We start from the raw sequence: 17171 nt of genomic DNA on the forward strand, positions 1-17171 counted from the left end.
GTCTACATGTTTTGAGTGCTAGTTTGAAAACCCCTGCCTTAGAGACTGATCCATCTTATACTGGCTTTCAACAGTAGGAAAGTTTTATGAGCACTCATATAAAGCTCCTTTCTAAGGTAGTGTCTAATTTCCACCTTGGTCAAATCAACCTGCCAACATTTTTCATTCAGCCTCATGCGCACAAATGTGAACGTACATTGCATGCTTTAGATTGCAGATGAATCTTAAGACTTCTTTTTGGAGCAGACTAATATCCATAGAGAGGTCTACCTAGCTATTTTTCTTTTTGATTTTTAATTAACCTGGGACTGCCTTTGCAAAAGTGTGGTGCAGTGGTTAGAGCCTCCTGTATGACTCTCTGTTCCATCTTGGGATCTGAATCTGGTTCTTTCAGTGCTAGTGCACCCTCCCTTTGAACCGTGGGGCGCCTGTTCTTTGAAGGACCTAACTCTTAAAGCGGTCTTATTGGTGGCCATTACTTCTGCTAGATGTGTTTTCTGAGATGCAGGCTTTCTCTTGTAGGGCTCCCTTCTTGGAGTTTTCTAGGGAGTGGGTTGTCTTGAGGCCTGTTCCTTCCTTTCTTCCAAAGGTATTTTCTCCTATTTATGTCAATCAGACAATAGTCCTCCCGGTGTTGGGTATTCGGGAGGGCTCTTCTGAGCAGAAGCAGTTGCGCAAGTTAGATGTCAGTTGGGTTCTTCACTCTTATGTGCAGAGGACCCAGGAAATCAGGAAATCAGATCATCTCTTTGTCCTTCTAGCGGGTCCTCATAAGGGGGATGGCGCTTCTAAGGCTTCTATTGCGTGCTGGATCAAGGAGACTATTGTTTCCACATATCTTCTGAGGCAGAAGCCTGTTACGGAATTTCTCAAGTTTCATTCCACTCGGGGTCATGCGGCTTCTTGGGCTGAGTCTTCGCTTGTGCCTCCAGTGGACATTTGTAAGGCTTCGGTTTGGTCTTCCTTGCATTCCTTTGTCAGACACTACCGGGTAGACGTTCAGATGCGTCGGGACGCTGTGTTCGGTGAATGTGTTCTGGTGTCAGCCCTTCAGGGGTCCCACTTGTAATGGGGACTGTTTTGGTACATCCTACTCGTAAATATTAACCTCTACTGGTCTGGAGAGTGCTAAAGAAGGAGAAATTAGGTTCTTACCTGCTAATTTACTTTCTTTTAGCTTCTCCAGACGGTAGAGGTCCCCACCCTGTCTGTTGTTGTGGCTGTTGCGCGGGCAGTTTTTGTTTTTTTTCTGCGGGTTCTAGTATTTTTCTAGAGCCGGGGAGAATTGAAAAACAGCAGCTGTGGCTCGGCTGGCTTAGCTGGCAAGCTATGGGGACATTTTCTTGCTGGTATCTCTGTTCTGCATTTTCCAATAGTATTTGGGTATGTTAGTTATTACTCCTGTTCGGAGTATTGTTTGTTTGTTTCCAGTTCTTAGTTCTGCTTGGCTATTCAGCAGACTGAGGAATAGGGGAAAGTATCTCTTATGTACTATCCCATAGTTTTGTTTTCAAAACTATGTCTCCACCTGCTGGTCATGATTGGGATATATACCCACACATAAAGATTAACCTCTACCGGTCTGGAGAAGCTAAAAGAAAGTAAATTAGCAGGTAAGAACCTAATTTCTCCTTGTGTCCTCTAGTTCTACCACTCTATGTCTCTGGAAGAGGTTTGTTTGAATATTAATACCTTTTCAAATTCTTAAATGTCTATATCATTTCACCTCTCCTTTTCTCTAGCGTATACATATTGAAGTCCTCCAGTCTCTTCTTATATGTCTTATGGCACAAACCCCATACCATTTTTGTTACCTTCTCTGAATCAACTCTGATCTTTTTACATTCTTAGAGGTACAGCCTACTACTACTACTATTTATTATTTCTATAGCGCTGAAAGGCGTTCACAGCGCCAAAACTGGACATAGTACTACACCAAAGACTTATACAGGGGTGTCAACAACTCCTCTCTTCTGCTGGTTATGCATCTTTCTATTCAGCCTAGCATTCATTGGGCAATAGCTACCTTCCCTTTTCTAATAATTCTCAACATCTTGTTTGCTTTTTTTGCCGTACCACAAATTGGGCGGAAGTTTTCAATGTATTGATGATACCTTGATCTTTTTCTTGGGTGCTAACCCACAAGGTGGACCCTAGCATCTGGTAACTATGACTTGGGTTATTCTTCCCATAGTGCAGCACTTTGTATTTGTCCACATTAAATTTTTTCTGCCATTTGGACGCCCAATCTTCCAGTTTCCTAAGGTCTGCCTGCAATGTTTCACAATGCGTTTTAACAAATTTGAACAGTTTAGTGTCATCTGCAAATTTAATCACCTCGCTCGTTGTTCCAATTTCCAGATCATTTATAAATAAGTTAAATAGTACCAGTCCCAGAACAGATCCCTGTGGCACTCTACTATTTACCTCTTCTCCATTGAGAAAAATGGCCATTTAACCCTACCCTCTGTTTTCTGTCCAATTAACAATTCCTAATCTACAAATGAGCATTGCCTTGTATCCCATGACTCTCTTTAATTTTCTCAGGGTTTTTTTTTTTTTTCTCAAATGTCGCCATTTTTTTACATTACATTACATTACATTACATTAGTGATTTCTATTCCGCTTGTGCCTTGCGGTTCTAAGCGGATTACAAGTTAGAGGACTGGACATTTCCAGTAGCATTGCAGTACATGTAATCAAGAGTGTGTCCAGTTACAATTGTTAGTCTGGACTTTTCCAGGAGAAATTGATAGCAGGTAGTAGATAGTGATAGGTTGTTTAGACGAATAGAGATAATACTGTCCGAATTCAGGGTGTTGCTGGTGGTGGTGATGGAGGTGGTCGTGAGAGCATTTTCTAATACTTTTGTGAGGTTATGATGATGGGAAGTGTTTTTTGAAGAGATGAGTTTTGATTTCTTTCCTGAGTCATTCACCACTCATGCACTGAGAGGAAGAGTGACATTTAGCAATGAGCTGTGAATTAACTGCTGCAATTTTAATACAGTAGTAATTTGTACGCTTTTTGTTTACAGCAGGCCATGTTATTTTAGAATTGGTAATTTTGCAATAGAGCTACTGCTCTACCACAATGATTTCTTTATAGCCCCTTTAGTTCTGGTTCCCATCTCTAAAATAACTAAAGTTTATTACTGCTCAGTTTTCTGTTGTATTTTCCATGTGATTCTTGCAATCAGATAAGTCAATTTTTTTTTTTCCTCCCATTTTGTTAAGTGCATATTATCTTCTGTTTTGGCAGGCTGGCTTATTTGAGGGAAGAACAGATGAAAGAATTGATCAAAGATCATCTCACCTGAGACTTGCAGAATTTAAATTAGGCGTGATTTCAACTGCTGTTGTAATGTCATCTGATGGGTCGATGAATGCCTCGGTGAAGCTGACAAACTGCACTTTGGATGACAAACGGGAATCCATCCAGAAGGCTACGCCAAGGTGTTTGCACATGTTACAATATTAGTGCAGCATTATGTATTTTTAAAATGGGTTGCCTTGTCAAACTGTTTCGGCTGCATTTTGACTGCTTTCAATAGCAGTTCTATCATTTTACTTGGCCTCAGACTGTTGAAAGAAGGGTGAAACAAAGATGAGTGAGTTAAATTGGGTTTCATGTAGCATGATCATTCATCAACCACTGAGCCACTGACTGCTGTGATCAGTCAGAAAGAAAGGTGGAAATAGGCTGATGCTTAGGAACTGATTACAAAGGCAACATTCTATAGTGAAATTTAAGTGGTTTGTGTAAAATATATTTTATTAATACATTTGTTTTATAATAATATTAATACCCCATGAAGTACCAATTACTTGTCAAGAATGTAATTCTACTTCAGATCTCTTAGATCAGTGTCTCGCAAACTATTTCCAGCCGCGGCACACTCAACAGGTGGCCGAGGCTCGAAGGCACCTGGAAGTACACAGACGTCAGCATGATGCACGTGACGTCATCACATACATAAAGACCCTGCAGATGAGGACTTCAGCCGGGGTGGGGGGTTGTCAACAGGAGAGTTGCGGAGAGCAATAGAGGTGCCGGGGAGGAGGAGAAGTGCCAGATTTCTACAGTACATGCCTCACTCCCCAAGAGGTACATCATATAGGCAGTCAGCCAGTGCCGGCGACACTCCTCACCGGTGACTCACGGCACACAGTTTGCGATTCACTGCCTTAGATCATGAGCAGTTGTTTCCACGGAAGGTGCTGTCTTCCAGTGTAATATTGTTTTACCATATGCCATGTCAGATAGAGTTAATTTGTCCCATCTAGTCTGCTCATATATTACTGAGGAAATAAAGTATTCCAGCTGCCAGCCAAAGAGACTTGATTGCTGTAGGATATTGTTTCATATCAAAGACATTCTTTCTCTTGGCTTTCTAATATTCTGAGTATACAAGATAATGGGTGCAATTTATCATCCATCGGGACTGTATATGTCCCTTTGTTATTCCTGACAGTTCTTAATGATATGACATATTTCCCACCATAGCCTCAAAAGAGTTTATAGTGGTTTACAGCATAAGCTGAGCATACATTCGACATCGAATAATAAAAGAGGAATGGACTTCGCATGCTTACAAAATTTCCCGTAATCCGCTAACTCATTTCAGAGTGACTGGTAAATAATTCTACCTCCTGGCAGTTTGATATGCAAATATCGAAGAAAATAGTTTTGAACCTTACTTTATACAAGCTATAGTATATTGCATGTTCTTAATTCTTTCAAGTACTAGCACTTTCTTTGGAGGGAGACAGCAAATAAATAATGCTGGAATTAAATGAAATTGAGATCAAGGCAAATATGATGCTAATATCTAAACTTAAAGTATTATCACCCTGAGTGGCCTAAATAATCAATATAACGTGATATACAATATTCCACTCAATATAGGAGATGCATCTGCAATGTTCTATTGCATATAATAACCTCTCTCTATTCAGGAAAAGGCCTCAGTATTGGAGACTGAGAGATCAGCGTAGTTTTTTCTGCTCCATGCTCCAGTCATTGGCCAAAAAACCTGAAATCTATATTTATTCTTAATATCTTAATTATTATTACTTTTTTTCCTTTTTAAAATTTTTATGACTTAAGATATCATTCAACATTTAAAATTATCAAAGATGCACTACTCCATTGGTTTGAAAAACAGTTGACAGCTGCACAAACCATTTCAATGGATGGAAGCTAGGAAGCAGGTCTATTCCTGTCCCAAGATCTAGCCTACTAGAGAGGTTAGGTTAGTCCAGATATCATTTGAAGCAGGAGGTAAACTATCCAGAAGGAGACAAACCAGAGGATTGTTTGTCCATTTGTTCAAAGGGAAATCCTAATGTACTGGAAGAGGTTGAACCTGTAGACTGTGGAGAGGTTTATCCTGAAGGACATGATCTGGGACTCAAATGCTTGATGAATTGTGAATGGCAATACTACTCCCAACAAGGAAAACTAGAAATTTACATTTATTCACATATCCAAAAATTACTGTTTGCAGATACAAGACTTTTTTTGGATAAGACTCTTGCATTTCAAGCGGTTGTAGCACGGTCGTAGTGACATTCACTGCTTTACAACATCAAATTTAGCAGCCGTGTTTAGAGGGTTCGTGTATCTTTATATATTGTACAGTTTTTCTAATACACCCGTCGAAGACTCACAAGACTCCTGAGGCAGGCCGGTTAGGCCAAAACATTTGCATGTCGGGTCATTGAGTCATTGGATGAATTTATGAGACTTTGAATGAATAAAGGCATTTGAATTTATCAGATGAGTTGAAGGACATGTTCTTTGGTGCGCACCATTCTGATTGGGACAATTCCACTCTGGTTCTGTGCTTGTGATTACAATATGTCAGATTTGAAACGTGTATTCATCCAATACATTAGGTTGTTAGACCGCAAACGTGAGCTAGGATTTAACAGAGAGAGGAAAAGTCTTTTTTGTTTGTTTATTTTGTTTACACCACAGCGCCAGTGTGGTTAGGAGAAAGCAAAGGGGGTAAAGAGGCTATAAAATAAACCCACCAGGATGTTTTGAAAAACAAAACAAAAAACCCACCCAATTGGGCAGGAAAATCGAATCAAAATTTTTTTTTCCTTAAACGGACAGCACTACTCTCCAGTACTTTAATATATACTTCTGGGGTAAAACATTGCCATGTTTCTGCATGTGCAGAATGAGTCAGGAGTCTGTGACTTTATGATTGCCAAAAGCTTCACATTGATAGTGATCTACTGTTTTATATAAGAGTATATGACTTGGTCACAGCCTGATGAAGGCTGTACATGCATACATTCAGAAACACAGCCATGCCAGGTGTATTATATAGATAATATTGGAATTAATTTCTTGGTCACATCACCTCTTCATTTCATGGTCATCGCTGTTTTTAATTTTGCTTTGATAAATTGGAAAACGTTGTTGTGTGTGAATTCACTTTCTCTTAGAATAAAACTATCTGCCGCAAAGATCTGTGTATAACATGAAGGTAGAAATCTAATACAGCTTATTTGAAGCTGACATTTATATATGCAGTATGCCCAGTGTTGCACAGTGACATTGATGGGTAGTGAAGTTTTTTTGTAAAGGAAAAAAGCGCATTTTTATACTGTTCTAGCATCTAAAGTACAGCCTGAGGTTGTGGGTTCAAACCCAAGCTGCTCCTTGTGACCCTGGGCAAGTCACTTAATCCCCCATTGCCCCAGGTACATTAGATAGATTGTGAGCCCACCGGGACAGACAGGGAAAAATACTTGAGTACCTGAATAAATGCATGTAAACCGTTCTGAGCTTCCCTGGGAGAACGGTATAGAAAATTGAATGAATGAATGAATGAATGAATTAATAAAACAGAACACCTGTTTTAGGGGTCCTTTTATTAAGGTGTTCTAACCCAGTGTTTTTCAACCGCTGTTCCGCGGCACACTAGTGTGCCGCGAGATGTTGCCTGGTGTGCCGCAGGGCCGCCGGGCCCGGAGCTGACAGGGGACCCGAGGCAGGGGCGCCAGTAGCTCGCCAAGGCAAAGTGAGTCGATCACCCAGGACTCACTTTGTCTTGGCGATCTAATCTATCGAGCCGACAAGTCTTCTTCTCCCCGATGTCAATTCTGCAGTCGGAGAGGAAGTTCGGGCCAGCCAATCGCTGCCTGGCTGGGCGGAACTTCCTCTCTGATTGCAGAATTGACGTCAGGGAGAGCATGCGTCGGCGTCGGCTTTGGGGCCTGTTATCCATTGGTGGGTCCTGTTCCCCGATGGCAGCGGCAGTGGCAGTGGCTTGGGGAACGGCAGGGAGAAAGAAAGAAAGGGGGCAGGCAGGGAGACAGAAGGAAAGAAGAGAAACAGAAAAAAAGAAAGGGGGCATGAAGAGAGGAAGAAAAAGTTGGGGGAGGGAATGAGGTGTGGAGGAGAGAAAGCATACAGGCTGATAGAAGGGAAGAAAGATTGGATGCACAGTCAGAAGAAGAAAGTGCAACCAGAAATCACCAGACAAGGTAGGAAAAATGATTTTATTTTAAATTTAGCAAAGTGGAGGCAGTATTACCACAGTTTTCAAAGGAATTTGCCCAAATAACTTAATAGTTAACTGGGTAAATTCCCAGAGATGAAAACTTCCCTTCACTTACTATGCACAGTTCTGAATTTATATCTGCTGTCTATATTTTACAATATGGTCACCTTTTACTAAACCGCAATAGTGGTTTTTAGCGCAGGGAGCCTATGAGCGTCAAGAGCAGCGCTGGACATTCAGCGCAGCTCCCTGCGTTAAAAACTGCTATTGTGGTTTAATAAAAAGGATGGAGGGTATATTTGTCTATTTTTGTATGCTATAAAAACCAAATACAGAGAGAGACTGAGAGCTGTTGACGAAGAGCTACGTGTGTGTCTTTCTTCGATTCCAGCCAGAATATCAGCTTTGTGTTCAGCCAAACAGGCCCAGGTTTCGCATTGAATAAAGTATTTTATAATTTTTATTTCGTAATAAAGTAATTATAAAATACTTTCTTTGTGTTTATTTGATTCCTATTCAAGAGAATTACTTTATATATAGTCAATATAGGCAGAGAGTTAAATTTTTTAACATTTTCTAATGGTGGTGTGCCTCGTGATTTTTTTCATGAAACAAGTGTGCCTTTGCCCAAAAAAGGTTGAAAAACACTGTTCTAACCAATTAGTGTGCGCTAAATGCTAAGATTCTCAAAGGATGGGCATCTTAGCATTGGGCAAGTGCTAAATCGGTTAGTACATCTTAGTAAAAGTAACCCTTAGTATCTATGCCTACTGAACTTTTTACAGAAGAAGCTGAACAATTTTATGGAGGCAAATTGTTGTACAGTACTGCAGGACATGTGGGGAGGCAGGAAGGACTTGTGCTTTTTGTACAACTACAGTTTTTAGCATTAACTTATCGGCTTTTTTCAGAGTTGACTCATTTTCTTTCTCTTTTTTTTTTTAAATAAAAACATTTGGGGGCGGTTGCTATAGAATGCTGGAAATGAAACAAGAAGCTGAAAAATTCATGGTGGAGGTTGGCTACAAGCAAGGAAGAGATGGCACTGTAGTCGATATAGCTGTCCGCGATATCTACCTGTGCGCAAGCATGGAATTTCTACTCACTGTTGCAGATGTATTTCTAAAAGCAAATGAGCAAAGCTCTGCTGCGCTAAGGAGCAAGCAAACAGCAGCCACCATAAAGGAACAAGGTTAGTTAATTTTTCAGATGTTTTCTTAATTTACAGTTTTCAGTTGAGATGAATGCTTTCATGGTACATGCAAATGCTCAACAGCATTGTTTCTCTTGCCTAATCAAGTTGCTTAACTCAAGGCTTGCTCAGGAAGAAGCGTTTGAAAAATAAAAAGCATATTGCTACATTTTTTGATTTGCTATCCAAACCTTTGAGGTAAAACACCACATATGTATATTTTTCCTACTGGTTTTGTACTAGTAATGAAAGCAAAACTGTGAATTACTTTCTGGGGACAGCAATCAAAGAGCTAGATTCACTAAAGTCAGCGATCGTCCTAAACCTGTTTCACAGATCGCTGCTAACTGACCACAAAACGGCCCACTGTGTGCTTTTCCCCTCGATTTGCCCATTTTCCAATCCGGCCATGCAAATTAGTAATACCCTATGCAAACTAGCCAAGCGATAGCTTTACTTACATTGCTTGGCTATTTAGCATCAGTTTTTTTTTTTCAATGGCACAGTTATTTTGCTGGCCTGGAGAGGAGCATCCAGTGGGTTAGGCCAAAGGTCCATCAAGCCAGTAGCATGTTCTCACGGTGGCCATTCTAGGTCACTAGTACCTGGCCCAAACCCAAAGAGTAGTAACATTCCATACTACCAATCTAGGGCAAGCAGTGGCTTTCCATGTGTCTTTCTCAATAACAGACTATGGACTTTTCCTCCAGGAAATTGTCCAAACCCTTCTTAAAACCAGCTACGCTATCTTCTCTTACCACAACCTCTGGCAATGCATTCCAAAGCTTAACTATTCATAGTTCTGAAGCTATTAGATGCAAAAACTCATTTTTAGAAGATAAACAGATCTTAAAGAGGAAAATAGAAACAAATATGATCACCAGCAAATGTAAAACATTAATAAGCTAGTTTGAGGGAAGAAACTAGCCAAAAGGCAAATATTGTAATTATAATAAACATTTTCAAGCATGTCGAAGGCAAAAAGCCTATGAAGAAGTCAAACAATTAATCTGGGGATGAAAGGCTTTAAAGCAAGGTAAGGCCATAACAGAAAAACATAAATCGTTTGATTCAGTTTTTACAGGAGAGGACATTAGAGAAAATCCTCAATGGGTGTTAAGTCAGATGATCTTTGACAAATTATTCTGAATCTGGAAGAAATTACATTACATTACATTAGTGATTTATATTCCGCCATTACCTTGCGGTTCAAGGCGGATTACAGAAGAGGATTTCTGGATATATCCAGAGGTGTTGCAGAGTAGAGTGGGTTGCTTCAGAGGATTGAAATGTTTCATACGGTGTTAGTTAGTCTTCATGAATTTCTTGAATAGCAGGGTTTTTATTTCTTTTCTGAAAGTTTTGTAGTCTGGGGTCACGATTAGTAAGTAGATTGGAGAGTTGGTGGTCTAGTTTTGCCACCTGTGTGGCTAGAAGACCATCGTGCAGTTTTTTCCATTTGATGCCTCTGATTGGAAGGTATGTGAATGGTGTCTGGGTTCTCCTATATCTGGTTGTGGTAGTTTGGATTAGGCGGTTGTTAAGTAGGCTGGGCTGTCACCATTTATGGATTTAAATAATAGACAGTAGAATTTAAATAGTATTCTTGCTTGACTTGGTTTGTATCCATTGCTTGAGGAGAGTGCGGAATTTTAGGCTGGAGGTTTTTAATAGGTATGGAGGGCATTGGTTGAGGTTGCATGCTGTGTGGCTGTATATGTTATAGAGTTTGTTAAGGTTGGACCATTGTATTGTGGAGAAGTGGGACCAGGTTCTATCTGCTGCAGCTGATTCTATTTTTTTTTGGGGGGGGGTGGGGGGGGCATTGTGATCTCTTCTAGGTGGGTTGGTGTTCCTGTGAATTTGTCCTGGCAGTTGTAATTTTGTTTTTAAAGTGTTCAGTTAAAAGGCTGGCTGAAGGGGGAGAGTTGTCGTTTTTGGTTAGGTAGGGTTTGGTGTCTGTGAATTCTTTTAGTAATTGGAATAGTTTTTTTTGTGTCTTGGGCTTCTATGCCTATTTGGTTTGTCTTTCTTTTTTCTTTTAGTTTGTATTGTTGGTTTAGTTTTTTCCATTCTGCTCTTGTGTGTTCTTGGTTACTTTTTCTCCATTTTCTTTCTAGTCGTCTGCATTGTCTTTTGAGTAGGAGTAGTTCATTGTCGAACCATTTGTCTGATCGTCTGCTGATTCTGTTTTTTGTTTGTATTGGGGCTAGCTCGTCTAGGGTGGTTGTACTTATATTGCACCATTGTAAGATGAAGTCTTTGGGGTCACATTCTTGGATTGTAGCATCTGTTTTATTCCAGAATTTGGAGGGGTCGATATATGTACGTGATTTGTAGGTTAAGCTTTGAGATTTTGGTTTGGTTTTGCCTTTGACCCAGTTGATATTGAAGGTGTATGTATAATGGTCTGAACGGATGGATCTGAACCATTTTCCATTTGAGGTTTGAATCTCTGGCAGAATGGGCTGTTTGGTTATGAAGGCTGCAATGTCTAGTTGGTGACCTTTTTTGTTTGTGGTTTGTGGGTCTAAGATCTTGTACGTTAAAGCATCAAGGTAAGATAGTAGGTTTTCTACTTGCTTAGAGGTATGGTCTTCGAGATGGAGGTTTAGATCTCCTAGGATTAGGTTGTAAGTTGCCGTTGGTGAGTTTCGGGATATAAAATCTTCGAATTCTGGTCTTCGAATTCTACAACAAAATTTAAATAGGAGACAACTGTTAGTACTATATCTCTTTACACCAGAGTTAGAAAAGAGCTCAAATGTGAAATTCTAGCCCCGACACTGGAAATTTGTAACCTGTTCTTAAAAATTGCTACTGTTAATCTACAGCGCTGCTTGTGTCTGGTAGCTCTTTAGAAATAATAAATAGTAGTACTGTACTAAGGAATTCTGAGATAACTAATATAATAGCAATTTTTGAAAAAGGGTTCATTAGTGACCTAGGCGATTCCAGATCAGTGATGGAAATTAATGGAAACGGAGAATATTGAGGTTTCTAATGAATTTCAGGACCTGAGACTGCATGGTTTCTCTGTGAGGTGGGTCTTGTCAGACAAATCTGATTTTGTGGGTAAATAGAGTTGGATTGTGGGTGATTGCTAGATTTGTTGCACTTAGATCTAAGCCTTTGACATTATTCCGCATAGACTTATAAATAAAACTGATTGTCCTTGGTTTAGGCCCTAAAGTGACTGATGGGCATAGAGCACAAAGCTCCATCAACCTAGTAAAAAAATACCAGGTTGGGTGAGATTTAATTTTACCGGGCTATGCTCACACAAATAGTATGCAAATCATAAACATGCTATTTGTGTGGCTTAGCCCAAAAAAACGGGGAGGAAATGTGCCTGGTGCCTGCTCCAAAGAGCAAAACAGTAGGCACAGCTCCCCCCCCCCATCCCTCCTGTCAGCTTGATTTTATCCTGCAGCTGAACTGGCAGCCCTTGCTCTCCTTGCCTGCTCAGCTGATCACGGTAGCTCAGCTGTGGCCTTTTATTACTATTATGGATACAGCTGTTCTTGTGTTGTGTGCCCAGCATAACATCCTAGAACTCCCCCTCCCCCCCGAAGCTACAACACATGGACCCTCCTGCAGATTCCCCCTACCCCGAGTCCTCCAAAAATGGCCCTGGTGGTCTAGTGGTATTCCTGATCCCCTGCCACTCCTGAACCCCTAAAAATGCCCGATTCTCACTTCCCACCAAGCCCCCAAAAGAAAACCCTGGTGGTCTAGTGCCCCCCTCCCCAGCTCAAGAGCCCTCCCCCTCCTGGTCGTATGGGCCAGGACCACCCCATACACATACCTCTTTAGTACCTTATTTTGAAGACGAGCAGGAGTAATGCCTTCTCCCTCATGCTGCAGGGCCCACCTCTTCAAAATGGCAGCTTTGCCCCTGACTGGTGCATCCTGGGATGCACTGGGAGGGGGTCTAAATACCATATATGGATTTTCTCAGTGGAAATGTTGGATTTGAACTCTGTTTTCCCTGGTTATCTGCCTGCTGCTCATATAGGTAGATAGCTACCACATTCCATTTGCTGACTAGCATTTGAGAATTGTATTTCGTTCAAAGCAAAATGCTTTTAGGTTTCCATGTAAACATTTTGGTAGTGAATATCAGTACAGCAGTTTGGATGGGTTATAAACATTAAAGTGGGATTTAGAGAGGTCAGGGAAATTGTTACATTTAATTAAGCAGGGTATGGTTCGAGAATGAATTATTTTTAAATGGATATGTAGAGAGGGGGATGGAAATGATGAATTTAAGTCAGTATTATATAGTCATTTTATTTGTGTTTGTACAAACCAGGATTCCATTTTAATTTTTAGCTGCAGCACCCCCTGTTTCTAAAATGGAGATGCATGTTTTAGTTAAAAACCCAGAGATTGTGTTTGTGGCTGATTTGACAAGAGGTGATGCTCCTTCACTAGTAGTTACAACACAGTGTGAACTCTGCATTAAAAACAGCCCTGAAGCACAGAAGATGACAGCTTCTGTTAATAATCTACATGTAAAAGCCTGCCCCTTTCTTCAGGAAGAAAGACAAGGAAATATAACCACGGTGAGTTTACAAATCCTAATTTTGATCACTGCATTATTTTTACGTTAATATAAAGCAATAAGAATTTTCTCTCCAGTTCTCATATTTACAATAATATTTGTGTTGTGTGGATTTTACGCTTATTGTCAAACGAAGCTATGCACATAAGTACACTTTGAAAATGTTCTGTGAACATTTATACCTATTACTACTATTAATTATTTCTATAGCGCAACCAGACGCCCACAGCGCTGTACTGTCACAAAGAGTAAGAAAACAGTCCCTGCTCGAAAGAGCTTACGATCTAACTCATGTCCATAGCTTTTCAAATAAATGATATGTATTTCTTTGTGAAAATTCAAAAATATTGTGCGCACAAATTTCTTTTGGACCCCATCACTTGGAGTATGCCTTTATTCTGGTGATTACCCTGTGTGCAGGTAAAGTTATACACATAAGTTCTATATGTAATTCTACCTGTACAAAGACCTGGCAGTTTTCAAAAGAGACCATTTTCATGAGTAAAGAGCACTATTAAAATGTGGAAATGGCTTGGAAATGGAAAACATCAAACTCATATCAGTTCATTTCATTCTTAATCTACAAATTAATATGAGTAATTCTGACTATGAATTAAGTATTCAGTTTCAGCAAGACGGAAGATTTTTGCCTTTCCTGTATTATGCAAAATAACAGCTTATTATAAATTAATCACCTAGTGCAAGTGTTAAAACGAAATTCTGCAGTAAAGCTTAATCTTCTGGCTTGAAAGAAAACCAACCTGTATCACAAACACTTCCCCCCAAAAAAAATTTGGTTAGTCTTCATATTAAAGACATTTGTGGGTTGTTTTTTTTTACATGTTAGAACTTTTGGCATATGTAAGCTAATTGTATTTAGCTTTACAGTGTTTAATTTCCAGCCAGAACATGAGTCAGTATTGAATCACAAAATAAGTAAATGTCCCTTAAATTTTGTAGGCAACAATATAACAACATAACATATAACATACTTTGTAAAATATTAAAATAATTTGCATAAATCATGTACTCAGCATTGTTGGTTCCTCTTCATGGTTTTCTAATCCAGTTGGGATGTCTGAAAGGCTGTGTGTCTTTGCAGGCATTTTCAAGTAAAACCCTTAAGCGCAAAACATTAATCCTTCTCGTGCAGTTACTCCATCTCCCCCCATCTTTTCCATTCTCTTCCTTCCATTTTTTTCTGTCCCACCTCCCACATATTGAATGACACGATGGCAAAATTCATCAATGTTCCTGTTCCCGTGGATAACTGCGGAAAAGCACCTCCATGTCATTCTTTAAGGAGAGAGGGAAGAATTGGAGCATGAATGGGCACAACCACTGACCCTCAAGCCTTGCATTGAAGAATGCTGGTGTAGAAGGACTAAGATTGAGAGAGACACTAAAGAATGACACAGAATTGTTTCCCGCGGTTATCTACGGGGACAGGAATGATGATGAACTTTGTCACCATGTCATCAACCTTCATTTTACTATATTTGGAAAGTTCTCTGAATCACCAATCATTTCTACTGTCTCTATTTCCCCAACATTATTTCCATATTAATGAAGAACCTTAAGTCTCTAATCTCTTCAAGTCACATGCATAAGTTTATTGCTCCGTGCACCTGGAGCTCAAATCTAGCCAAGAGCACCATCCAGATAATCCAAAACCTGATTCTTTGGACCCTCTTCCCAGCTCCAATTTTAGGAACCACCAAAGCATACTAATGTACAGGTGTGAAGAATAAAGGTTTTAATCTCAATTTAACTTTATTCCTACCTTGTCTATCTTCATATTCTTCCCAGTCGCCTAACAATAGCAAAGAATAGGTACAATCTAATGCTCTTCTTTTTTTTTTAAATTCTTTAGTTATAATTTTAACAATTGACAATCTATAAAAGTCATAAAAGCAAAAACAGCCTGTATATCAAAAGAATATAAATACAAAATATTTCATATTACAGGCAATAATGAAAAATAATACAGGTTGTAATTAGTCCACCATATATATGGAGAAGGAGCTGAAATTGAGCTGAAATTAATATAAACAAATAAAGTTTAAAGGAAAACTAAAGATGAGGCGATACAGGTCCCAAACTTTTCTTTCTTTTTGAGCTAACATACTGGAACATAACTCAGGAAGCTTCTATAAGTTGTACTTTAGCAGAAATAAATTTGGATAATTGCTGCGACTCATAAAATACATTTCTGTATTGCTTGGTAGACTGATACAGTCTTTATGAATAGATAATATGCCTCACTGCTACCAGCAGGTGGAGACTGAGATCAGACTTGTATATCAGTATAGCATGCTCCTCTTGCTACTCCAGTTTTCCTCAGTCTCTGGTAGCAGGTGGTAAGGCTTTTCAGCTCCCCTCTTAACACTGTTGGAACTTTGTTTGTGGACTCCTGGTTCCCCTTTTTGTGCCAGATAGAGCTTGGGTGGGTTCAGTTTGGGGATCTGTCTGACCTTGAGGGTGTTAAACCAAGTGGGTCTCATGATGGGTCCCTTCCTCCACCTCCCCATATTTTTGTAGTGGGCCTCAGCAGGCGGCCTGGTCCCCTGGCTAGTCAGCCCTCCAGCTTTGAGAGCCGTGGAGTCTGTTCTGATTAAGTAAAATGAAATAACAACAACAACAAAAAAAATCCTGAGGTGTGCAGGTTTAAAGGGCTTATTTCCCTTTATAACTGCCTTTTTTTCTGTGTTTTTTCTCAACTAACTGGAACTTTCTTTACAGCTAGGGCGGTTTTCAGCACAATGAGCTCTTTTAAAGGGGAAAAGTGCTCCTTGTACTCCAGGTGCGAGGTACTCGTGGCCAGCCTGTACAAGCATTGTTGCAGGCTGGAACGGTGGGAAAGCCTCGTCGGCAGCGGATGCCGGCAGCCAGGGCACCCCACCGCATCTGCCTCGTGGTTCGGCTTTGGATCATGGGGAAGCCTGTGCTTCCCCCAGTGCCCATGCGGGGGGGGGGGTTCCCCAGCCACCAACAGTCAGGGAGCACAGGATTCCCTTACCGCTGGTTCGGCTGGGGATTCCCTTTTCGCGTCGGTCAGTTCCTCAGCATCAGGAAAGTCCCAGGCTTTTCAGACACGACAGGTCACAGGAGCTCCGATTTTGGGGGTTTCAGGTCCAATTTCGGCAGGAACCTCCTCTTTCATTTTAGTTACCTCAGGTGATCTTCCCCCTGTTCTGGAAATACAGGGGCAAGGTATGGCAGGGTCCCTTGCTGGGGCAGGGAGTCCCTTGGGGCTGCTGGGAATCTTTCCCCCTGAATTTATGTTAGCACTTTGTAAAGCTTATGTGCTGGCGGCAGGATGTTTCGTGTCCACTCTGGTGATCTTGGGATGAGGATTTTTTCCCCAGAGGAGCACGAGGTGATTGATGAGGACCTGGACCCTTGGGGAGAATTCCAGGATCCTCTTAGGGGGCCGGATTCCACTGGCGAGGGGTTCGAGCACCCCCCCCCCCCCCCACCCAGCGAAGATGCGTCTGTGGTGTGCATTTTTCAGCTGGAAGAGCTCTGTGAGTTAATCCTTCAGGTTTCCTCGGTTTTGCACTTTGAGGACCCCCTGTAAGAGCCCCTTACTTAAGGGATTCGCTCTTTTTCCTCTCTTTTCCTATGCATCAGGATATTCGGGACATCATGCTTGCACAGTGGCAGGTGCCGGAAGCCCCTTTTCACTTTGCGCGTTCCATGACCCGCCTGTATCCCAATCCAGAAGGGGATAGGGATACTCTGAAGTTGCCTGTTGTGGATGCGGTAGTCTTGGCCATCTCTAAAAGGCATACCTTGCCTGTTGAGGGCGTTGGGCCTTGAAGGACCCGGAGGAGCGTACGTTGGAGTCCCTCCTTAAACAGAGTTTTGATGTTACAGCTCTGTCGGTC

General features: G+C 40.9%; 1 protein-coding gene across 3 annotated transcripts in view; it reads left to right on the forward strand.

Moving 5' to 3' along the window:
* VPS13A (vacuolar protein sorting 13 homolog A) overlaps window positions 1-17171 on the forward strand; it is a 489236-nt gene that overhangs the window by 219451 nt on the left and 252614 nt on the right. For all 3 annotated transcript variants that reach the window (XM_033927056.1, XM_033927035.1, XM_033927045.1), the window contains 3 exons: window positions 3262-3455; window positions 8497-8714; window positions 13050-13282. In XM_033927056.1, the coding sequence (XP_033782947.1) occupies window positions 3262-3455; window positions 8497-8714; window positions 13050-13282 (645 nt within the window). The remainder of the gene's footprint in view (window positions 1-3261; window positions 3456-8496; window positions 8715-13049; window positions 13283-17171) is intronic.

The sequence above is a fragment of the Geotrypetes seraphini genome, chromosome 1, assembly GCF_902459505.1.
Source record: "Geotrypetes seraphini chromosome 1, aGeoSer1.1, whole genome shotgun sequence".
Taxonomy (NCBI): domain Eukaryota; kingdom Metazoa; phylum Chordata; class Amphibia; order Gymnophiona; family Dermophiidae; genus Geotrypetes; species Geotrypetes seraphini.